Source organism: Eumetopias jubatus, unplaced genomic scaffold (genome assembly GCF_037043125.1).
Source record: "Eumetopias jubatus isolate StellerSeaLion01/CBP00866 unplaced genomic scaffold, mEumJub1_p1.0 scaffold_12, whole genome shotgun sequence".
Lineage (NCBI taxonomy): Eukaryota > Metazoa > Chordata > Mammalia > Carnivora > Otariidae > Eumetopias > Eumetopias jubatus.
Genome location: NW_028274818.1, coordinates 89649496 through 89675660, shown reverse-complemented (window position 1 = coordinate 89675660; position 26165 = coordinate 89649496). Strand labels below are relative to the sequence as shown.

The 26165-nt window shown below is 43.6% G+C and overlaps 1 protein-coding gene across 1 annotated transcript; it reads right to left on the bottom strand.

Annotated features, from left to right (window-relative positions):
* Positions 1 to 2169: 2169 nt before the first annotated feature.
* NPIPB6 (nuclear pore complex interacting protein family member B6) lies at positions 2170 to 26165 on the bottom strand. Its single transcript, XM_088017070.1, has 10 exons — positions 26061 to 26165; positions 8565 to 8586; positions 6756 to 6844; positions 6447 to 6524; positions 5343 to 5406; positions 5046 to 5184; positions 3465 to 3566; positions 2513 to 2573; positions 2369 to 2404; positions 2170 to 2289 (listed from the first exon to the last, which is right to left on the bottom strand). The coding sequence occupies exons 1-10, from the start codon at positions 26163 to 26165 to the stop codon at positions 2170 to 2172; spliced, it is 816 nt and encodes a 271-aa protein (XP_087873196.1).

Here is a 26165-nt window from a genome sequence, read left to right as displayed (position 1 = left end):
CCGATGCTCCTTAGCTCAGGCACAGAGCCAATGCATTGTCCTTGGTGCCAAGAACCACTGAAGGGCCGATTTTGCATCCCCGGATGCAAACCAATGTGTCTGCATAGCAGGTGTGACCCTCCCAGGATGGATCAGGAGAGACGCTATCAGTTGGCACAGCCACCAAACCGCATCAGAACCCGCTCACAGGAGTGCAGCTGAAACATGTGTGAGGTGTGGGCCCTGCAAGGAGTCACTGGGATTCCTTCTTGACAGCTGTGCTCCGGGGGGCGTTTTCCACCACACACCTGTACCTGGCACAGTTCACCTTCATCTCACCCAGGGTACAACTGGAGGGATTCTGGGTCATGTCTTTACCCAAACAGATGGAACGCACATGAGGTCGCAGCTCACCTTCTCCACCAACACTCACAGTTGCCCAAAGCACATGGTAGAGTGTGAGGCAGCGCATGGCTTTTCCCGCTGCCAGCTGTAAGAATTACTGCCTACATTCTCCCAGGTCAGTCTCCTGACCCAAAAACCAACACCAATACCGCTCCCGCGGGAAAGCAAACTGCAAGGAGTCAGCGGGACTGGCCGACTTCAGTGTGGAGTGAGATGTTGCCCTCCTCCAGGGGTTTACACACATACACACACACACACACACACACACACACGCACACACACATTTGAGGTGAGCATCCTACCATCATTTGCCTCTAAGCATCTACTACTTCGGGAGGAAGCACGGAAGCTGAGGATCTCTAATGGGGAAGCCTGGAGGCTCCTGGGTAAACAGCTTGCATTCTGAAAGGGGAAGGATGCCTCAGATAGATCACAGAACACACCCAACAGCCACAAGGCCAGGACAGGGTGCTGTCCCTACAGGAGTAACTTCCAGAAACAGGCACAACTGAAAACGCCCGTAGCATTTACCGTAGCCATCTCCGGGTCCTTTTTCCGGCTGGTGCTGCTGTTCATCCTGGGAACCGGTCTAGATTACGGATGGGACAAAGGATGGAGGTTTATTGTGGTTTGCATACCCTCCGTGCCTTCCTCTTCCATCTCACACTCTTTCCCACAGTCGGGTCCCTGATCTGAAGAGAGGGTTTCCCCACATGACTCAAGCGACTTCTTTGCTAAGAGAGATACCAGTCACCTGACTCTAGCGGGAGACACTCCTGGACCCTGGTTCCAGTGTTTCCATAAGTAATCAATCAACAGTGGACAGACTGGGGTACAACCGGCTGGAAATTAATACTGAAATTGGGGTGCTCAATACAGATCCAAAAAAATCACTTTTTCTTCATAGATTAAAAATCTAAGTGAGAATATCCTTGAGTGGGTGATATCAAAAAACCCGCAACACGAACGGCATGCATTCTTTCCTCAGGCCGCCAGTTAATGGTGCAATCTTTCAGTCTGTAGATGAGGCCTAGCATGTGTGACTGACTATTACATAAATATTTAAGAGAAGAATTGGAGTAGACTAATCATAGAGTCAGGAGCAATGACAAAAATAGGCGGATTGAGAAGTAAAGATGTGGCATTTTACCGATAACATTAGAGGAGTAAAATGCCAAATTTCATTGATGAATATAGTACTGTAGATTACAAATAAAACAAAAATAAAAGAATCTCCATAAGGGGTAAATGTCATTTTTCTCAAACAGTCTTATTTTTTTTTTCAAATGCCTTCACCATTGTGTCAAGGTGGGAAGGGAGCTCAGGCTCACAACTCCTCCAGGCTCAGCTCTTCAGTAGGGGAATGGTGGAGGGGGTGGGCGTGGGGGTCTGCAGTCAGGGGAGGGGCATGAGCTCCACCTGTCACAGGGACAGGTGCCCTGCTGCTGGTAGGCACCTGAGGAAAGCACCCTCCCATCACGCCTTCAGACAACCTGCTGTCCTTAGGTAGTGGTTGTGATTCTCTCTAGGACACACGACGATCACCCACAAGAACGGAGAGGACATCAAGTGCTTTCCCAGCAGAAATCAGCTGCTGCATTTCACAGCATGCTCCCTACCTCTCTGCACACGGTTCCATATCTCGGGTCTTCCCGGCATCGGTTCCTGCCTCATGGATCCCTCAGGCGGCATGTCTCTCCTCATCATGTGCAGTCTTGAATACAGAAAAAGAATGGACGTCTAGAAGAATTACAAGACCATGTCTTCTACCAGACACTAAACAGCTTAGCCTTGACCCCTCAAGACACCCATAAAAAGGCACGTCAAACTCGCACACATGTGTTTCATGTAGGCGTTCTCCCTGCTCTGCTGCACTATCTTCCTCTCCCAAAACCGAGCCTTGACCTGGGGGAGAAAAACACATCCACCCTCAGTTATGCCGGACTGTGCCCCAAACAAAGAGGAGGTAAAAGAAAACACTTACCCACTTATCTAGAGCGCTTTTCTCATGAGTTGCGACCTGAAAAAGTAAATACACAAAGAGCCCATGTTCAGGGATCTAAGGGCCACTTCCATCACCTGCAGGAGGCACGAAGGGGCCAGTATGTTGGGGCAGAACTCAGGTTACCTTCTGTTTGAAGGTGAGATCTGCCTTCTGCAGCTGATCTTGCATTTCTCCAATTTCTTGTCTGTGAGTTATAATTGGTTTTGTCAGATAAAGCCCAATATTGGGGTTGATTTTAGTTTTTTTTAAAGATTTTATTTATTTATTTATTTGACAGAGAGAGACACAGTGAGAGAAGTAATGCAAGCAGAGGGAATGGGAGAGGGAGAAGCCGGCTTCCCGCAGAGCAGGAGCCCGATGCGGGGCTTGATCCCAGGACCCCGGGACCATGACCTGAGCCGAAGGCAGACGCTTAACGACAGCCACCCAGATGCCCCTTGGGTGTGATTTTAAATCACCTGCCCATGTGGCCATCCTCCTCTGATCTGTCCCCTCATATGATTTATCGTGACACAGGAAACACTTTCACATGATAATAAATGTACAGTAGGATCAAAGCTATCATTACATCCTCTCCTTACTCATTTTTCCACATGTGCAGGGTTGAGAGTTGACATAATATCCTTACTGGATATCAATCTTTCCCTGATTTATCACATGACAAGTATCTTTTCCTATGAAGCTCTATTGTCCTTTAACTTCTATCCTTGCCATGGTTCCCAGGGTTGCAAAGACCGCGCCATCAGATGGCACTACCGGGTTCATGGGCAGGATTCATCCTACGACAAACTGCTTTCCTCAAGATTAGGACCACTGAAACCACCCGTGGGGGGTGGAATGGCATGGCGGAAGTTTCCACAGAGCTAGGCCAGCAATGGGATCAGGACATGTTTAGTAACATAATTGTTTTGTTCTTTCTAAAATTGTCTTTTTGTGTCTGTTAATTCTCTCTGGATATGTCCTCTGAGTTTTTGTTTATATTACTTGTTAATTGAGTCTAAACCATGTACAAAGATTAAAAATATGAAGTGAATAGGGATTTCAGGAGCCGCTAATATTTAGTGTCTGAACTCACTTATACTTGTCTATTTCTTCGGTAACCAGGTTCAAATTTTCCTCAGCAGCTACCAGTTGACTCTTCTGTGCCTTCAGTTCATGGTGTGTATTTTCCAGCTTCCTAAGATGGGAAAGGTATATACACAGTCCAGTAGCCATGGTCCTGAATTTCTGCCGTTTTTCCTCCCAAAACACTTGATGGCCTAGATTCAAATGACACCCATAAATGCACAGACTGGCAACACAATGAGTGAAACAAACTGAAGGCCCCATTTAGGGTTAAAGAAATATCAAACTCTGGATGCTGCCAAGTCTCTGGCAATCAGAGTTGTCTTTATACTTCTCTACTTCAGTTCATTCATCACCAAGCCTCCAAATAACATTGCACTTCGTGCCATCTCAGAGTTGGTCTTTTGTCTGAGACGGTGAGGGCTCCTTTCGGGTCAAAGCAAAAAACCATGCTTGACCAACTGTACCCATTAGGATGAAGCAGGGGACCATCCTTAGACTTACACCTCCATGGGGAGCCCTGATCCTCAGACCAAGGCTGTACCTGACACAGACAATCAACCTGAAAGGAAGCCTTCCAGAATATGGCTTCATCGGCATGGCAACTCACTCCCAGACATTTCTAGGATTTAGCAGTACAACCCCGCCGCCTCCTTCGAAGATCCTGGAGGAGGAAATGGTCAATCTTAGTTCCGGCAATATGTCCTGAAGTATAAAACGCTGTGAACTGTCACATAGTCAGGGTGTTATCTCCACACACAGATTTCAGATGGAAAACTATCAACTGCTTGGAGTCAACCGACTTTTACAAGACTGAGTTCACTGATAGTGAAAGGAGCAAAGGAGGATGCTTAGAAAGGCTGGTTTGCTGTGCTGACCTCAGACTCTTTTGTTCATGGTGTTGGTTTAACCACTTTCAACAGGACACCTGATTTACTCAAGAACACATGCAAAAAGACTCTTAGAAACTGAGTCAAAAGCTCTAGACAGAGAAAGACACATGCATTTGCTTCTGGTCTCTCAGGCAATCCTTCAGCAAAAGCCTTCTGGACCGGCTGTGATGGAGTGGCTCAGGTGGAAGGTGTAGAAGACAGAAAGGTGGTCAGGACACTGTACCCACCCCCAAAAGAACTTACCAATGAACAGAACCAAGATGCCAAAGACACAGGGCAGCCCCCACCCCCACTGTGGGACGGAATAACACAAAGCTGAGTCTCCAGGGAAGACAGGGAACAGTTTTGCTTTTCAAGCTCAATGAGGGACTATGAGGTCCTGATCTCCTCCTGAGAAAATAAAGGGGGCGCCTGGGTGGCTCAGTTGGTTGAGCGACTGCCTTCGGCTCAGGTCATGATCCTGGAGTCCTGGGATCGAGTCCCACATTGGGCTCCCTCCTTGGCAGGGAGTCTGTTTCTCCCTCTGACCCTCTTCCCTCTCGTGCTCTCTATCTCTCATTCTCTCTCTCTCAAATAAATAAATAAAATCTTTAAAAAAAAAGAGAGATCTAATTCTAAAAGAAATACAAGTATCTAGACAGGCCGTCACATAACTTCATACAACAGTATTTGTGACAATTCACACAGGAATAGCTTACTCTTCTGCAGCCACTTGTCTTTGTTTAGAGAAATCCACCACAATATCCACTTTCCTCCTCAGCATTTTCAATTCGGCTTCTTGAGTTGTTTTCAAAGAACTCAGGGCATTGTAGTGGTCTTCCAATAATTCCTCACATTCTGGAGAGGAATGTGTGTGTATGTGCACATGACCTGAGAACTTGGGTTTGACGGGGAAAGGAGAAGGGCAAGACCTTAAAGGCAGGAAGGCGTTCTTTCCCTTCCCAATGCAAACTCATTGCCACCGTATAGGGATCTCTTCCCCCAAAATAAGATACCCTGCAGTGCTTGTTTTTTGGCCCTCAAGGCTCTCTGCTCTCCATCCTCCAATTCATCTTGGCCCTTTATACAGATATGAGTAAAGACATTCAAGAAATCATTATCACAGAACAATGTGAGGGTGCCTAACAGGACAGGGTCATGCAATGCAACAAAGAAACCCTTAAGGCATAAGACAATCAGGAGAAAGTAAGCAAAGTGGAAAATAGTTCAAGTCAAAGAACTCACAAATGGCTTTCTTAGTGGCTTTCATTCATATATATATCCACATACATACATATATACACATCTTCCCCTTTTCACATTGAAAATGCTCTGTTTGGCATTAAGAGGAAGGGATTGCACAATTGACGCAGCCATCGCCCTTCCTCGCCAAGTGTCTTGTGGGGATTTTCTACAGATCTTGGAGGGCACGGCTGAATGAGGGGTTCATTACCTCGCTGTGAAGTCAACCATACTTCCTAGTCCTTGAAAGAGCAATCCTCATCATGGTGGTTCTAAGTGAAACCCCAGCTCACTGCTCCATAGGAGTTTAAGTGCCCAGATGCCCACTCTACTGTGGTAAACAGCAGGCGAGGATGCTGCACTCACCTCACCCAGTGAACCAAAAGCCTCCCAGAGCCACATTAAGGTAAAACTCAACAGCCAACTCCTACCACATCCTGATCCTTGACCTTCTTCTCTCAGCTTGAAAATGAGCCAGTGCCCAACGAAGGGTGTCATTTAACTTTTCATTAACTGCCTCAACCTTTTTGATGTTCTCCTTCAACAAAACATTTTGAGTGAGTAATAATAATGCATTTCTTGGGGCACATGGGTGGCATCTGGGTGGCACAGTCGATGGAGTGTCTGACTGCTTTTGTTTTGGCTCAAGGCCAGATCTCAGGGTTATGGGATTGACCCCTGCATCAGGCAACAAACTCAGCATGGAGTCTGCTTGGGATTCTCTCTCTCCCTCTGCCCCCCACCACTCACTCTTTCTCTCTCTCTCAAATCAATCAATCAATTAATCTTTAAGATGATGATGATGATGATGATGATGATAACTCAGTACTATTATATCTGTTGTTAGGACACAATTCAGGCAAAGTAGGGATTCTTACCTTCAATTTCAGAATGCCCTCAGTGAGAAACTCATCTTTATTCAGAGTTTCTGGAAGATGTTTCTTGCCTTCCCTGATCTATAAAACATATGAAGAAGGAATCAGAATTAAAAAATAGCATCGTGTAAGACAAACCTATCTACTAATGTGTGACTCCTTTCAAAATAGAGAGGCAGTGCTCTGCATTTGTGAAGCATCTCTCGAATCAGGACAGTTTCTGGACCACATGAAATAGGTCAATAGGATGAACTACAAGAGGTGGAAGTAACCAAAATGAAATCACAAAAAGTATTGAAAGGGTCCTGATACCTTCAGCTTCCAAAGGGATATTTCCTTAGCAAGCTCCCTGTTTCCTTGTCTAAGTCGATGGATCTTCTCATTGATTTGTTGTAAGGTAACTAAAAGGAGAATAAAGAATCTCTAAGATAATCAGCAAAACAAGTGACATTGAATATCCCAGGGTATGAGCTCCAGAGACACATTCTCTGACACTTGGGTGAAACTAACTTGTTAGCATTCTCATCGTGTCTGAAGGAAGCAAGTTCCACCAGCATTTGAAACCTAAGACAACCTATTTTGGAGAGATTCCTACTTAAATTGTTTTCAAAAATAGAGAAACGCAATCAAATGTCCTCTAGGTTTTCTCCCATTTGTAAGCACCATACTGGAAAATGCAATCACTACAAATGCTGATGTCATCCCCAGATATGTAACAGAAAATACCAGCATACTGTCAACTAACATTTCTCTCCTTCAATGATTAAGGTACAAAAATAGGTCCCTGCAAACCACCCAAATAGAACAAAACCATCCTTTGCTCCTGCTCGGCGCCACATCCATTTCCAGGTACTCCTTGGAATTCCACACAAGGAAAGCTCAAAATGGCAATTGAGTGACAACTCCATGGCCTTCAGTGACGTCCTGCTGTTCACAGATTGCCTGTCATGTACCCTAGGCGGGGGCTCTGGAAGACAAGATCTTTGGAATCAAACACAGTAGGGGACAAACTCCATGTTACACCATCTCGGGAGGGCCTGGATGACTCACACTCCCTGGAACACAAGCTTTTCTCATCCCAACATGAGAAGGTTACCCTCCACCCTGACAGGAAAACAACACTCATGAAGCACCCCATCACAGATGGATAACACATCGGAGGTCAAGAACACAGACTCCTCTACCTGACACGTAATTCTCTCATCCTGGGGCACCTGCGTGGCTCAGTCTGTTAAGTGTCTGCCTTCAGCTCGGGTCATGATCCCACCTCGGGTCCTGGGATCCCACATCTGGTTCTTGGCTCAGTGGGGTGCACGCTTCTCCCCCTCCCTCTGCCAGCCACTCAGTCTGCTTGGGCTCTCTCTGTCAAATGACAAAACAAACTTTTACAAAATAATACTTCTCTCATCTTACCTCAAAGTGCAAACTTCTCTTCTATTGGCCCAATGTGAGTGCTCTCGTGCCCTGAGATCTCTATTCTCAACACCCCCACTGCTGCACTCCCAGGGACGAACACCAGCATTTGAGGGTTTGCTAACTGCCAGACAACCACCCTGGCCATCAACAGACACCACCGCGGAATCACCACAACCTCTGAGGCACGGACACAACACATCAGCCCCACTGGCACACGTTCCTTTCTACACATTCTCCCCTGGCAGAAAAGGCTCCCTCTACCTCAGACTCAAAACCATGGTTTCAATCTCTCCTGTGACACACGCTCTGCCTGGCAATACGTGGCTTCTTCTGTATGTATGGCCTGCTTGCTAGACTCAAAGAGTGTTTTCTCATCTCGACATTTCACCAAGAGCCAGGTCATGGCAAAGTACTCACTCCAGACCTCAGGTTCCTATCATCGTTTGCCTCCTAAACAGCTCTCTGAACAATTACTCTTTCTATTCTCCCTTCTCCCATGAGGTGTTCCTCCCCCCGGTCTCAGAAGATATGGCAACACCCTCCACGTTGTCATTTAGACTCCACATGGGGAAGAGAATGATTTTCAGGAGTGACCAAGTCAATTAGACATCAGAAGTCACCATATTTACGCCTAGTCTAATTATACCCACGTTAAACACCGGTGCTGAGAATTTAGGCAAAGAAAACGAAAGCCAAAAAACTTACCGTCATATTGTCGAGGCTTTATCTAAGAGAGGAAGAAACAAAATTAAGTTTGATGTAAAAACGTATTACTTGTAAAAATCCCTAGTTCCGGTCAATACCGGAAAAGTCATCCAATAAAATTACAATAATCATTTTGTTTAGAAGAATGACTTCACAGGAGTAAAAAAGAAGACAAAATGGGAATTTCCTGATTAAGTCATCATAGTTCACAATGCATTTCTGATAAAGAGCACAAAGGTATATAACTTATTTTTCCCCTCAAAATCTACTCACATTCTATGAAAAGAATGTTCAGCCTGTTCAATTTTGAGAGTGGATCATGCAGACATTTAAAAAATATTCATTAATTCATTGTTTTCAGAACTTTACTGCAATCAGATATCCACACTGAAGTTCAAAAACTGGGATTATTATAAAATCCCAAAAGAAAGGAAATGGAAGGAAGGGAGGAAGGAGTGTAGGAAGGAAGGCTGGCAGGTGACTAAAACTCTGACAAAATTATGCTTTTTTCCTTGTCCAGAAAGCTTCTCTGAACTCTCACTAAGGGTTGGCTGTTTGCTGAATTCACACACAGTTTCGGCACATTAGGTGCTATGAAGCTTCCCAGACTGCTACAAACAGAGGGTCATCAAAAAGAAAGAAAAGCCATCGAATGAGAAAAAGAGTGGCACGTGGCGAGAGATGAAGCATTAGCAACAACAGAAATGACAGCGGATGTTTCCAAAAAGGGATACCAGGCTCTCCAGATCAAGTCACCCTGATAAATTATAGCTCAATAAACTCTACACAAGACCACATTTTGACACCACTAACATATTTCCCCATTCAAACGTTTTACAGGATAGGAGAGGCTGAGGCCAGTCCCCAAATCTTGCCAGGATATTGGAATATCACCACGCTATCAACAAGCCAGTCATAATAATGTTGTTAGGGGAAAGTCCATCAGTGGAAGGCAAACAGAAAACCACACTGATTCCTTCACTTCACATGTTGCTTAGGAACCTCTGAGCTGCTCTGGCCCTTGTCAGCTAGCCCTATAGGCAGGGGAAGTGAAAAGACGGATGAGCACACCAAAGACATCATAGTTTTGTTTTCCTTTCAAAGGGAAGTTTTCTCCACTGGCAGGGAGAGGGGGGACATTCCCTTTAGAACAAAACTCGGAAGTTTTCTATTCTTCATAAAGGTCTGCCTTCAAGTGAAACTATGCCCCTAGGTTCTAGGGGAAAGACAAGAGCCTAGAAGCCTTTTCTAGAGCCTAACTGGGGCTTTCCCAAAGACTAAGCAATAGAGGTGAGGGGGGAAGACTCAACTTCAATGCAAACTCCTCCCTGGCTCACCTGGGAGGAAAATCAGTCTAACCCCAGACAGATGAGTAGACGTCACCCTAACGTCCTTTTTACCTCAGTTCCTTTACCAGGACAGGAGATCTAGCTTTCAACACAACCTTACAAGGCATACGAAAGGTAAAAACCACAACAGCAGGCACTAGAATCACACTTCCTAAGGCAGAGATGATGGCATTGGCTCGCTGGGAATTTCAAGTCCCTTCCATATCTGATATTGGATCTAAGCAAAAAGGGGGCAGTAGGTAGAAGAGATGGTGAATGTAAGCAGAGAGACAAAACTCTCAGATTTTACTGGGATTCTAGACAAAAACACCATAACAGAACTCAAGAATGCCTTTGATGGCTTTGTTAAGAGACTCAACATACCAGAGGAAAGAATCATTGCGCCTAAAGAATTTCCCGTAGAAACTTCCAAAAAGAAAAACAAAGAGAAAAATTCAAAAGACAGCACAGAAAATCTAAGACCAGTGGGACAATTACAAATCGTGTAACATACACATAATAGGAACACGAGGAGAATGGACACAGAGGTAGTTGAAGCAACAATGACTGAGGAATTTCCTAAATTAATATAGCCACCAAATCACAGATCCAAGAAGCTCAAAACATGGAAAGCAGGATGAATACCAAAACAAACACACAAACAACTAACAAACAAAAAACACCAACAATGCCTAATCCAGAATGTTCAGTTACAGGTCATTAAAGACAAAGAAACAATTCTGGAAATCTGGACCAGGGCTTGGGGGTGGGTGGTGGAAGGGGGGAGGAGAGCAGTAACCCTTACCCAAGAGGAATAAGGATAAGGACTGCATCACACTTCTTTTCAGAAACCTTGCCATCAAGAAGGATGAAATGTTTAAAGTGTTAAAAGAAACATCAAACTAGAAACCCTCGGCCAGTGAAAGGATCCTTCAAAACACACTACAGAGCAAGGAAAACTGTCAGGGAAAATGATGGGCATCACTTCAACGTTAAAGGGGTCAATTCTCCAAAAAAGACGTAATGATTTCTCATGTGCATGCATTAACAACAGAGTGTCAAAGTACATCAGGCAGAAACTGAAAGAATTGCTGATGGAAATAGACGAATCCCTATCACAGCCAGAGAATTCAGAATCTTCTATCAGTCATTGACAGATCCAACAGATACAGAAAGTCCATGAGAACCCAGGTGAACTGAAGAGCATCACCAATTAACTGGATCCATTAACATCTGCAGAATACTCCATTCAACAACAGAAGTATAGACATTCCTCCCAAGCTCCCATGGAACCTTCACTAAGAGGGGCCATATTCAGGGCCATAAGATACATCTGAACAAGCAAAGGAAAAGAAATCAACAGGAAGTATGTTCTCAGACCACAAATGACGCAAACTAAACATCAAGTACTGAAAGATAGCTGGAGAATGACCAAAAAATGGAGAGTACACAACACACTGCTAAATAACAGATGGGTTGCGGGTGGACGGATGGATGAAAGAGGTGAAGGGGATTAAGAGTACACTTACTGTGATGAGCCCTGAGAAATGTACAGAATTGCTGAATCATGTTGTACCCCTGAAACTCATATTACACTGTTGGCGAATTATGTTTGAACTTTAAGCAAAAAGAACACATGAATCACAGAAGGCACTGCAACACAAATTTATGTAAACTTACAATAGGTAAGAAGTCACTGACTTCTATTGTACATCCATGAAGGACCTGGATAAACTGCTCTGGAACATTTCCAAAAACATGCCCCAAGTTTATGAAAGGATGAGAGAAAGGAAGAATAAAAAATGTCCTAGACATATAAATGAGAATGTTCTATGGACGGAGATGTTTATAGATAAGGACATGAGTGAGAGAGAGACAGGAGGCTTCTATTAGAATAATATGGGATTATTATTGCAACAAAAATCAAATAGAATTATTGTTTAGTTTCTGAAAACAGTGATGTTTTCTTTCAATGCCCACTTTGCTTCAGAAACACAGCCCAAAATATCAGATTTCAGGAGTCCATAAATATTTTCATAATCACGTGATCCTGTTTATTTCGATGATACCTGTGACATTTTCAGGTCCTTGAACACCTATTTCCAAACAGCCAGTGAAAGGCATTCATGCTCCTAATTCTTAGTATTGTAACTAAATCAGTCAATAGCAACTCTAAAATTTAATTTCTTAAAACATTTTATTTATTTATGTGAAACACCAAGCAGGGGAACGGGTAGAGGGAGACAGAGAAGACTGCCGGCTGAGCACGGAGCCCAAGCAGGGCTCAATCCCAGGACGCTGGGATCATGACCCAAGGCTAAGGCAGAAGCTCAACTGACTGAGCCACCCAGGTGACCATGAAATTTCATTTCTAAAAGAATACAAAATCCCCGGATATGGACACCAAAACAAAGAACGCATCACATTTTACAAAAACTGGAGTTCCAAGTATTGTAGGAGACAAGATGCTCACAATGCAATTCATAATAATTCACACGAAGCTTGAATGTTGTGCAAACACAACTCTCTAGAAAGTACCCCTGAAATCGATAACATTTTCATCTTCAGCCCTCACAGCTGAGGTCACAAACACAGGTGCTGGTGGGAAACATACAGGGTCCTTGATCAGCCGCTGTCTGAAAGAGGACATTACCTATCTGCACAATGGTTGATCATGGGGATCAAATGCCCAAAACACAGAAGCCATCTTGTCACACTTGGAAAACACCCCCAGTTGTGGCCACTTGGTACATCTGGCAGCTGTCTGGATGCTGACCAGTAGCTGATTCTTAACTAGATGACATCCAATGGGGCCAATAACACTAGGTTCTCACAGACAATGGCCATGAGCAGGTGGAGGAGGGAAATGCAAGACCAGTTAGTTTATGGAAGAGCTCAGAGTGAGGGAGGGTGAGAAAGCTGAACTGATCTATGAGATGCAGCCTAGTTAGACGGGAATATTTCCAATAAAGACTACCAAGAAATTCCCTCCTTTGAAGTCTCAAAAGAAACGGAATCGAGTCTATTTTGACTGGAGGTATTCATGTGGGATGAGTCGGCCTCAACACAAGGGTCCTTCCTGAGTACTCCCACGTTGCAGATCCCTCTCTAAGAATCTGGTGTAGGCTGATCTAAAGACGTCTGCTTATTTCTAGGGTGTTGCCTGTCTGTCTCTATCTCCTGGGGGTAAGGGTTTTATTTTTTAAGGAGTGAAATAGTCACACTAGGAAACGGGTATTTCTTTTATCTTTGGACATTCCTAAGGACATTTAGGAGCTTTTTACTTTGGGGATATCAATACTCTGTACATACTGGGCTAAAGAAAGGATAACATTCATTCACTTCCTGATCACATCACTCCATCAGATTCTCCTCTGACAAAAGTCCCAGCAAGATGCAGTCACTTAGTGTCCACTGGGCTTCTCGGGGCTCCCACGGACCTGGTGGGACACAGAGTCCCCAGGGACAGCCTCCAAGGCCAGAAGGAAAGAGCTGACTCAGAAGTTGTTCAAAGTCAACCAACCAGGAAGCACAGAGCACAAAGGACATTTCACTTGTTAACACTTGAGTCCCAATACCAAGGCGTAAGATGCCACTGATCCCAGGGCTGCCAAACATCATATATATGAACAGTGTGCTGATAGGAAAACAAACTTCACAGAAGATGGACATTAACCTACAAGGCTTGAGGCAGGATCTTCACTGGGCTTCCAGATGCCAGTCTAATACCCACAGCTCCTATGGAGTTCCTGACATTTTTAAAGACCTATCATGCAAGACCCTTATTGAAGACAAAGTACTCAATGGCTTTTTGTATCTTCTCAAATCCTTCCTTCTTGACATCATAAACCTGGTATGCTCAGGTTTCCATCCTGCCAAAGCTGCTCTTTTTGGACCAACAGACAGGACCCTGAACTTGATGTGGATGGCTGTGGCCACAACCCCTTCAGGCTGACCGAGAAACCTGCCCTGTGGTACTTGCTCTTCAGGAAGAACTGCCGTTCTTCTGGAGTGCCCACCAAGAAACCCCTAAAAAAGCTATTATTTAACCAGTGTGTGAAAGAACCCAGTAGGAAGGAAGATATCACCAGCAGCTTTGAGTCACCGGGTGGCTCAGTCAGTTAAGTAATGACGTCTTGGTTTGGATCAAGTCATGATCCATTGTCCTGAGGCTGAGCCCCTCTTCAGGCTCTGGACTCACTGTGCAGCTGCCTTGGGGTTTTCTCTCTCTCCCTCCCCCTCTGCCCTTCCCCCCACACCTCTGCCCTCTCTCTTTCAATGGAACACACCAGTGAAGTGCCACATTTACTCACATTTGGGTTTGGGGAACTGGGACACCGGAGCAAGAGCAGCCAGAACAACAGCCTCTGCACCTTCATGTCTTGGTCCTTTCAAGGGGCGCTGGGGTGCTGGGGAGGAGGTGGTGATGGGGGGTGGAGAGGAGGGAGGGGTGGGTGGGTAGGGAGGGGTGGGAAGGGGACAGGGTTTTAAGGAGGTAGAAATAGAGGATGGGACTGGGGAAGGCGTTTGTCAGGAGAAGAAGGGGTCAAGGACAGTGTCAGGGTCAGATTAAGTACTCGAGGTGAGGTTCAGGAAGGGGAGTAGGTCAGCAGGTGAGTAAATCACTAGGTCAGGAAATCACTAGGTCAGCATGAAACAGTAGCAGCTTAAGGGTTTGGAGGAGGATCCACCGATCTCCAAGCCTTCCCCTGGTTGAACCATTCCTTAGCAACCCAGAGACTTTATACTCTCTCAAACAATCAGCTGCCTTTGCCCCTGGTAGATCATAATGGACACCCCGCATGACCTCATATTTAAATAGCCTCTTCCCACCTGGTGCCCCACCACCGTGCCATCCCAATAACAGGTCCTCTCTGGAACTGTGGCCGTCCTTCTTGTTTCTGTTCCCTCCCAACCCAAGTGCCTGTTCCCCTCTTCTGGGCACGCTCTCCTTGCTTCCAGAACTCCTGTCCTAGAGCCATTGGCTGAACAACATAGAAAGCAAAGCAGGACAGAACTGCAACAACGAGCAAATACACAAGTAGAGTGGGAGGTTTCAACCCTCTCTCAGTGACTCAAAGCAGACGGAATATCCATAACATGTAGACCTTGATAGCAAATCATCTGAATCCCACAGCTATCTCCGTATATCTGTTCACATCCATATGTGATGGTGTAGGACACATTAACTTTAGGCATATAGGATACACTTACAAAAATGTACCCGATCTATTTTCACCAAAAGGGAACTTTCAGCATGTTTCAGAGGCATGAAATCACACAGAGCATGTTGTGGTAATATAATGTGCTAGAAATCATGGATAAAAAGCTAACTAGAAATTCCCATATGTTTAGAAATTGAGAAGTACCTCGGGGCACCAGGGTGGCTCAGTCCTTAACTGTCTGCCTTTGTCTCGGGTCATGATCCCAGGGTGGTGGGATCGAGCCCCACATCGGGCTCCCTGCTCTGCAGAAAGCCTGCTTTTCCCTCTCCCACTCCCCCTGCTTGTGTTCCCACTCTCGCTGTGTTTCTCTCTGTCAAATAAATATATCTTAAAAACAATTTATTTTTGAAGTATCTCTAAAATGAAATAGGAGTAAAGAAATCCAAAAGAAAATGCGCTATGTTGGAAATGAATGATATGAGCATGATAAAATTGTAATCAATAATGTCTTTGGCTGGGAATATCCTGGAATCTTGGTGTGAGAAGAATGTATGGTCTGAAAATCATACCTAATAGACCAAGATGTACAAATCCTACCTGGTTGAGGATAAAGCAAACCCATCCCGACTTAGTCCTGCTGTCATTTCTTACCAACGCCCCAGACTCCTCCTCTGCCCCTGCACAGTCCCCCAGACGGGCTGGCACCATGTGGTGGCCCCAGTAGGCTCCACGAAGGCATTTCAGAGTACCCCCTGACCCGTGAAGTTGGATGCAGCCCTCTGAGGTCCTCTGACCAGTGAGATGTGAGTGGGAGTGAGGCATGCCACCTGGAACAGAACACTTGGGACAACTGGATCTGGCACCCACTCTGTCCATCTCCTCTAGCACCTGGCAGTTACCTATGGTGGGTGCTCTTTCATCCTGCTCCCAGGAAGACCATGCGGACATGCGGCAGGAGCAAAAAAGATACTTCCCTAGTAGGAGCCACTAAGACGAGGGGCGTCTAGTTACTCACAGTAACATCAGCCCATCCTAACTGGCATGCATCCTCCAGTCTACTCTCAACAGGCAGCAGAGCCTTACTTGCGAAGCATGGACTCTGTCGTCAGATACACGGGGGTGTGAGTTCAGCTCTGCCCTTTTCTTCACTCCAACCTCAGGCAAGTTGCTGTGAGTCTCTGAGCCTCCCCTGTTTCCATTCTGTCAGATGATGGTTATACCATCTCAGGTTTGGGGGGGGATTAAATGAAATCATAATTCATGGAAAGTTTTGAGTCCCGCACCAGGCACACATAGTAAATGTTCAATAAATATTAGCTCTCTACCTTTATGTCTCAAAGGCAAACACTTAGAAAGCACAGCAATGTAATTGTACAAAACAAAGACATGTTAACTTTGGGGCCTGTGTAGCCCCTCAAACTTTGTTTTTCAACAAACAGCATGGTATTTACATTCATTCACAGCCTTTTTCCTCTCAACAAGATACTGTGCTCTTTTTAGGTTACAAATAAATATCTGCATCATGTTTTAAGATATATAATATTAAATACCATAAATAAGTCAATCATTTCTCTAATGTTGGACATTTTCATAGGTTGCACAGGATCAAACACAAATGAAATAGAATAAAGTCTATCATAATGTATTATAGGCCTGAGTATATATTACTTTGTTAACCTTTGTTTGTCATGTATCTATATAGGTATTGGGTTGCAATTTAAAATGCATTCCTGGAGAGAATCTAAGGTGGTGGAGGATTAGGAGACCTTAATTTCATCTGCTCCCAGGAATTCAGCTAGATGTCTATCAAACCATTGTGAATACCTGTGAACTCAACCAGAATGGAATGGAAGAGAAGCTACAACTCTACAAATACAAAAGTGACTACTTTCTGCAAGGTAGGAGGTACGAAAAAGGGAATGCGAGGCCATATGTGGCAGATAAACTGCAGGGGGAGGGAACCTCCATAAGCTGGATACCAGAAAGTGAAATAGTAGCAGAATGCAAAGTCAGAACTTTTAGAAGTCAGCTCCAGTGAGGGATGTCCCTGCCTGAAAAGTACCCACGTGGCAAAACAGGGCAGAATCCTAGGTGGGACAGCGTGGCCTCAGAATCCCCAGGATCACAGACATAACAGGGGTGCCTGAGGGGGGCAGAGCTCCCAGGTGTGGAAGTGGGGGCAGCCGGCTGGAATCAGTGAGCCCAGGAGTGGGCGCTCAGCTCAGGGATGCCATATACCACGAACCACAGCATGCTCAGGTGACTGCTCTCCAAGCAGGGGCCCAGCAAGCAACAGAACCAGGGAGGTCTCCCCCCCCGTCCTCCTCTGGGGAGCAAAGGCTCGGGGTGTTCACCACAGGAGTCTGCAGTGTTTGGAGACTCGAAAGGGATCCTGGCCTGAGATACAAATGCTCAGTCACAGGCTGGGTTGACAGAGACAGCGGACGGAGACCAGGGAGACAAAAGTGACTGACTGCTTTTCCCTGAGGGAGCACTGAGGAGTGGGGCCTCGAGGTCGTGACTCCGGGGTTGGAGTTTGCGAGGCTGCCATTTTCATTCTCATCCTCTAAAGCAGCGGGAAAAGCCTTCAGGGAAAAAAGCCACACAGAGTAAACCAGACCAGATTACTTAGCTTGGCCCTCTGGCAAGGGCAGTACAATTCCACGCTGGCAAGGACACTTGAAAATCAATGCAACAAGCCCCTCCCCAAGATCAGTAAGAACACCCCCCAAGAACAAGTATACCAATCATTGAGAACTGCAAGACTCCAGTGCTAGGGAAATATACCATGTAGGATTCATGTTTTTTTCCCCAGGATTCTTGAGTCTTTCTCTTTTAATTTATTTTTCTCTTTCATTTTTCCACCAATTTCATATTTTATCAACTCTTTTCCTTTTTTATTAAGGATTTCATTTATTCATTTAATTGACAGAGAGAGAAAGCGACAGTGAGAGAGGGAACACAAGCAGGGGTAGTTGGAGAGAGAGAAGCAGGCTTCCTGCCAAGCACGGAGCCCGATGCGGGGCCACATCACTGGACCCTGGCATCATGACCTGAGCTGAAGGCAGTCGCTTAACCAACTGAGCCACCCAGGTGCCCCATATCAACTCTTTTCTTAAAATCTTTTTAAATTTTCAGGTGTACTGTTACATTCTATCCTTCCACTGCATTTAATTTGGTTTTTGGAAATATTTATGTATTTCTTTCCTTACAGTGTTGGGATGCACTTTCCTTTAACAAACCAAATACACCCAGAACTTAATGTATGGCTAACGTTCTCTTCACCTGTCTGATCATATTCTCTTTTATTGCCCCCTCTTCTTCTTTCGGTTTATTTGTTTTGGGGGGTTTTTGTTTTGTTTTCTTAATGTTGGAAAATTTTCATTTTACAGATACATTCAATCTTTTCAATGTATTTAATTTATTATTCAGCCATCAAAAACGATGAATACCCACCATTTGCATCGACATGGATGGAACTGGAGCGGGTTATGTTAAGTGAAGTAAGTCAAACAGAGAAAGACAATTCTCATACGGTTTCACTCAAATGTGGAACATAAGCGGTAGCACAGACTACATAGGGGAAAGGAAGGAAATCCAAAGGGAGCAAAATCAGAGAGGGAGATGAACCATGAGAAACTATGGACCCCAAGAAACAATCTGGGGGTTTGAGAGGGGAGGACAGTGGGAGGAGTTGGTAACAGGGTGATGGGTATTGAGGAGGGCATGTGGTGTGATGAGCACTGGGTGTTATCCTTAACTAATGAATCACTGAACATTACATCAAGGACTAATTATGTAGTATACAGTGGATAATGGAACATAATAAAAAAAATTATTTTTGTATATATAAGTTTTTCTTTCTTTACAATTTTGAGATGTAGTTTCCTCTAACAAACTAAACAAAATTAACTCAGGATAGAGTTTATGATTCTGTTCTGTTCACCTCTGTGTATATTCTTTTATTCTCTTTCTTTTTTGTCATTTAATTTTCATTTTTATAGTTACATTCAATTTTAGTTTTTACATTGTCTTCAACTTTATTTTTGTACATATATAAGTTTTTTTTTTCTTTACAATTTTGGGATCTCGTTTTCTAAAAAACAGACCAAAATCCACACAGGATCCAGTATACTGTTTACTATATATTTCTCTCGGGTCATTGTTGGCATTTTAGTATTTTGTTCTCTCATTCCTCAATCCTTCACTGGACAGAATAAGATGGAAAAACTCACCTCAAAAAAGAGAACAAGACACAGTACTGATTGTCAGGGACCTCATCGGTATGGACATAAGTAAGATGTTGGAACTTGAGTTCAGAATAATGATTAGAGAGATAACTAGCTGGGCTTGAAAAAAGCATACGTGACACTAGAGAATCCCTTCCTAGAGAAAGAAAAGAACTAAAATCTAATCAAGTCAAAATCAAAAAGGCTATTAATGAGATGCAATCAAAAATGGAAGCTCTAACCCCTAGGATAAATGAGGCAGAACAGAGAATTAGGGATATAGAAGACAAAATGATGGAGAATAAAGAAGCTAAGGAAAAGAGAGATAAACAACTACTGGATCATGTGGGGAGAATTCGGGAGATAACTGATACCATAAAGTGAGACAATAATAGAATAATTGGGATCCCAGAAGAAGAGGGGAGAGACAGGGGCAGAAGGCAGGTTGGAGCAAATTATAGCAGAGAACTTCCCTAATCTGGAAGATGAAACAGGCATCCAAGTCCAAGAGGCACAGAAAATCCCCCTCAAAATCAATCAAAATAGGTCAACACCCTAACGTATAATAGTGAAACTTGCAAATCTCAGAGACAAAGAGAAACTCTTGAGAGCAAGCTTAGGCCAAGAGGTCCTTAAGCTACACTGGAAGACACGTAAGACTGGCAGCCAAGATTACTTTAGCTAGCTAGGATGTCAATCAAAATACAAGGAGAGATAAACAGCTTCCAGGACAAACAGAAATGAAAAGAACTTCTGATTCCCAAACCAGCCCTAGAAGAAATACTAAAAGGGATCCATGAAGCAAAGAGAGAGCCCCAAAGTAACACAGACCAGAAAGGAACAGAGACAGTGTACAGAAACTGTGACTTTACAGGTAATCCAATGGCACTAAATTCGTACCTTCCAATAGTTCCTCTGAATGTAAATGGGTTAATGCCCCAATCAGAAGACAGAGAGGATGAGATTGGATGAAAAAACAAGACCCATCCATATGCCGTCTGAAAGAGACTCATTTCAGACACAAAGACACCCCTAGATTGAAAGTGAGGGGGTGGAAATCCATTTATCATGGTAATGGACATCCAAAGAAAGCTGGGGTGGCAATCCCTATATTATATTTAAAATCAAAGACTGTAATAAGAGATGAGGAAGGACACTGCATTATCATTAAAGGGTCCATCCGACAAGAAGATCTAACAATTGTAAATATGTATGCCCTGAATATGGGGGCAGCCCGTTAGTAACAAAATTCAAGAATCACATCGTTAATAATACAAGGATAGTAGGGGACATTAACACCCCACTCACTGCAATGGACAGATCATCTAAGCAGAAAATCAAGAAGGAAACAAATTTTTTTAATATTTTTTATTGTTATATTAATCACCATATATCACACGATTAGTTTTTGATGTAGTGTTCCATAATTCATTGTTTGTTCATAACACCTAGTGCTCCATGCAGAATGTGACCTCTTTAATACCCATCACCAGGCTAACCCATCCCCCTACCCTCTTCCCCTCTAGAACCCTAAGGTTGTTTTTCAGAGTCCATCGACTCTCCTGGTTCGTCTCCCCCTCTGACTTACTCCCCTTCATTCTTCCTCTCCTGCTATATCCTTCTTTTTCTTTTTTCTTAAAATATGTTGCATTATTTGTTTCAGAAGTACAGATCTGTGATTCAACAGTCTTGCACAAATAACAGCGCTCAACATAGCACATACCTTCCCCAATGTCTATCACCCAGCCACCCCATCCCGCCCACCCTCCACCACTCCAGCAGGAAACAAGGGTTTTGAATGATACCCTGTACCAGATGGACTTCACAGGTATATTCAAAACATTCCACCCTAAAGCAAAAGAATAAACATTCTTCACAAGTACACATGGAACATTCTCCAGAATTGATCACATACTGGCTCACAAATCGGTAACAAAAGAGGGGATAAGTCCCTGCGTATTTTTGGACCACAATCCTTTGAAATTGGAATTCAATCACCAGAGGGAATTTGGAAAGAACTCAAATACATGGAGACTAAAGAGCATCTTGCTAAAGAATGAATGGGACAATCAGAAAATTAAGGAAGAAATTAAAACTCACAGAAACAAATGAAAATGAAAACAGAACTACTGAAGACCTTTGGGATGCACCAAAGGCAGTCCTAAGAGGGAAAGAGATACCACTACATCCTTTCTCAATGAACAAGGAAGGTCTCAAAACACAAACCTAACATTATGCCTAATGCAGCTGGAGAAAGAACCTCAAATAAGCCTGAACCCAGCAGGAGAAGAGAAATAAGATTAAGGCAGAAATCAAGGAAATAGAAACCAAAGGAACAGTAGAACAGATCAACGAAACTAGGAGCTGGTTCTTTGGAAGAATTAATAAGATGGATAAAACACTGCCCAGACTTTTCAAAAAGAAAAGAGAAAGGACCCAAATAACTAAAATCCTGAATGAAAGAGGAGAGATCAAAACTAACACCAAAAAAAACAAACAAGTATAAGAATGTATTAAGAGAAATTAAATGCCAACAAATTAGGCAATCTGGAAGAAATGGATGCATTCCTAGAGATGTCTAAACTATCAAAACTGAACTAGGAAGACATAAAGAACCTGAAGAGACCCATAACCAGCAAGGAAACTGAAGCAGTCAGTAATCAAAGATCTCCCAACAAACAAGAGCCCAGGGCCAGACGCTTTCCCAGGGGAATGCTACCAAACATTTAAAGCAGAATTAATACCCATTCTTCTAAAGTGGTGTCAAAACACAGAAATGGAAGGAACACTTCCAAACTCTTTCTATGAGGACAGCATTACCTCAATCCCAAAACCAGAAAAAGACCCCCCACAAAAAAGGAGAATTATAGACCAATACCCCTGATGAACATGGATGCAAAAATTCTCACCACAATAATAGCCAATAAGATCCAACAGTACATTAAATGGATTATTCACCACGACAAAGTGGACCTTATTCCTGGACGGCGAGGATGGATCAACCTGTGCAAATCAGTGGGATACACAACATTAATAAAAGAAAGGACAAGAAACATAGGATCCTGTCATTAGATGCAGAAAAAGCACTGGACAACTACAGCATCCTTTCTTGATTAAAACTCTTCACAGTGTAGGGATAGATGGCACATGCCTCAATATCATAAAAGCCATCTGTGAAAAGCCCATTCATTCTCAATGGGGAAACACTGACAGCTTTTCCCCTAAGGACAGGAACATGACAGGGATGTCCACTATCACCACAGCTGTTCAACATAGTCCTAGCCTCAGCATTCAGATAACAAAAAGAAATAAAAGGCATCTGAATCAGCAAAGAAGAAGGCAAATTCTCACTCTCTGTAGATGACATGATACTCTACAGGGAAAACCCAAAAGACCACACCCCAAAACTGCTACACTCATACAGGAATTCAGCAATGTGGCAGGATATAAAATCAATGCACAGAAATCAATTGCATTTCTATACACAAACAATGCCAAAGAAGAAAGAGTAATTAAGGAGTCGATCCCGTATACAACTGAACTTACAATCAGAAGACACCAAGGAATAAAACTAACCAAAGAAACAAAGGACCGGTCCTCTGAAAACTACAGAACACTCATGAAAGAAATTGAGAAAGACACAAAGAAATGGAAAAACGTTCCATGATCATAGACTGGAAGAACAAATATTAGTAAAACATCTATGCTACCTAGAGCAAATTCTACCTTCAATGCACTCCCTATCAAATACGATCCGCTTTTTCAGAGAGCTGGAAGAAATAATCCTAAAATTTATACAGAACAAGAAAAGACCCCAAAGAGCCAAAGGAATGTTGAAAAAGAAAACCAAAGCTGGTGGCATCACAATTCCAGACTGCAAGCTCTATCACAAAGCTGTAGTCATCAAGACAGTATGGTATGGCACAAAAACTGACCCAAGGATCAATGGGACAGAATGAGAGCCCAGAAATGGACCCTCAAGTCTATAGCCAACTAATTTTTGACAAAGCAGGAAAGCATATCCAATGGGTAAAAAACAGTCTCTTCATCAAATGGTGTTGGGAAAATTGGACAGCCACATGCAGAAGAATAAAAATGGACCATTTCCTTACACCATACTCAAAATGGATGAAAGACCTAAATGTAAGAGAGGAAACCAACAAATTCCTACAGGAGGACACAGGCCATGACATCTATGACCTCGGCCAGAGCAACTTCTTGCTAGATACGTCCCCAAAGGCAAAAGAGAACTATTGGGACTTCATCAAGACAAGAAGCCCTTGCACAACAAAGGAAACAGTCGACAAAACTAAAAGACAACGGAGAGAATGGGTAAAGATATGCTAAATGACATTACAAATAAAGGGCTAGTATCCAAGATCTGTAAAGGTCTTATCAAACTCAACACCCAAAGAACAAATAATCCAGTCAAGAAATAGGCAGAAGATATGAATAGACATCTCTCCAAAGAAGACATCCAAATGGCCAACAGACACATTTAAAGATGCTCCACATCACTTGGCATCAGGGAAATACAAATCAAAAGCACAATGAGATACCACCTCACACCAGTCAGAATGGCTAAAATTACTAAGTCAGGATGTGACAGATGTTGGCGAGGATGTGAAGAAAGGGGAACCGCTTACACTGTTGGTGGGAATGCAAGCTGCTGCAGCCACACTGGAAAACAGTATCGAGGTTCCCCATGAAGTTGCAAAGAGAGCTACCCTACAACCCAGCAATTGCACTACTGGGTATTTACCCAAAAGATGCAAATGTAGTGATCTGAAGGGGCCCCTGCACCCCAATGTTCATAGCAGCAATGTCCACAATAGCCAAACTATGGAATGAGCCCAGAGACCCATGGAGAGATGAATGGATAAGATGTGCTATATATACACAAAGGAATATTCCACAGCCATCAAATAAATGAAATCCTGTCAGTTGCAATAATGTGGATGGATAGAGGGTATTATGCTGAGCAAAATAAGTTAATCAGAAAAAGATAGGGCGCCCGGGTGGCTCAGTTGTTTAAGCGACTGCCTTCGGCTCAGGTCATGATCCTGGAGTCCCGGGATCGAGTCCCGCATTGGGCTCCCTGCTCAGCCAGGAGTCTGCTTCTCCCTCTGACCCTCTCCCCTCTCATGCTCTCTCTCTCTCTCTCTCATTCTCTCTCTCAAATAAAATAAATAAAATCTTTAAAAAAAAGAAAAAGACAATGATTATATGATCTCTCTAGTATACGGAATTTAAGAAACAAAACAGAGGATCATAGGGAAAAAGAGGGAGAAATAAACCAAGGCGAAATGAGAGAGGTAGACAAACATAAGGACTCCTTAATCATAGAAATGTGACTGAGGGCTGCTGAAGGGGAGGAGGGTGGAGGATGGGGTGCCTGGGTGCCGGGCGTTAAGGAGGGCACATGACATAATGAGCACTGGGTGTTCTATAAGACTGATATCACTGACCTCTACCTCTGAAACCAATACTACATTATATGTTGAATAACTGAATTTACATTAATACAAACCTAAAAACGAAAAAAGAAAAAAAGAAAATGTATTCCTTACTATGAATAATGGTTTGAAAAATGTGTGGCAGTTGTTGATTTGTTTTTTTTGTTTGTTTGTTTTGTTTTGTTTCTTTGCCCATAGCCTCTCGTGGTTCATCTGATTCCCCCCTTTCATTATTTCCTTCTTCTCCTAATGTCCTCCATGCTATTCCTTATGTTCCACAAATAAGTGAACCCATACAATAACTGTCTTTCTCTGCTTGACTTATTTCACTTAGCATAATCCCCTCCAGTTCCATCCACGTCGATGCAAATGTGTTCATCCTTTCTGATGGCTGAGTAATATCCCACTGTATTTATGGACCACATCTTCTTTATCCCTTTGTCTTTTGAAGAGTATCTCAGTGCCTTCCTCAGTTTGGCTAGTGTGGACATTGCCGCTATGAACATTGGGGTGCATGTGCCCCTTCTTTTCACTACATCTGTGTCTTTGGGGTAAATACCCAGTAGTGCAATTGCTGGATAATAGGGTAGCTCTATTTGTAACTTTTTGAGGAACCTGCATACTGTTTTCCAAATTGGCTGCACCAATTTCATTCCCACCACCAGTGAAAGAGGGTTCCCATTTCTCCACAACTTCTCCAGCTTTTGTTCTTTCCTGCCTTGTTAATTTATGCCCTTCTAACTGTAAGGTGGTATCTTAATGGGGTTTTGATTTGAATTTCCCTGACGGCTTTTCTTTTTCAAATTTTGAAAGATGACAAATAGCCTTCAGGGGCGCCTGGGTGACTTAAGCGTCCAACTCTTGATTTTGGTTCAAGTTGATCTCAGGGTCATGAGATCAAGCCCTGCGTTAGGGTCCATGCTCCATAGAGAGTCTTACCTGAGATTCGCTCTCTCTCTCTCAGTTCTTCCATCTCCTCTCACTCTCTCACTCTCAAAAATAAATAAATGTATCCTTTAAAAATGGAAAGAAAGATTACAAATAGACTTTCTGGATATTTCTAGACACTTATCTGATTTTTTTCTGTAGGATGACTTGTGAGCCACGGATCCCTTTTCGTTTTCTGACACAGGATAGAGGTTCCCGCTGATTGAATTGGAGCACCCCAAAATCTCTAAGTTGAATGCTTCTTCAGTAGAGAAAAATGCTCACTCCATGGGCTACATAAGCTTCACCCAATACACCCTAAGAGATTTGGGGCAGCAGACCCCAGGGCTCACTGGAGAGGACCAAATCCCATCCCTCTGCCCTCACTCACCTTCCTGGGGTACTTATGCGGGGCTGTCACTGACTTCACATGCCGTTGCAGCTCCTCCATGAGATGGTCCCTGACATGGGAGATGAGTTCCACGGTCAGGACCAT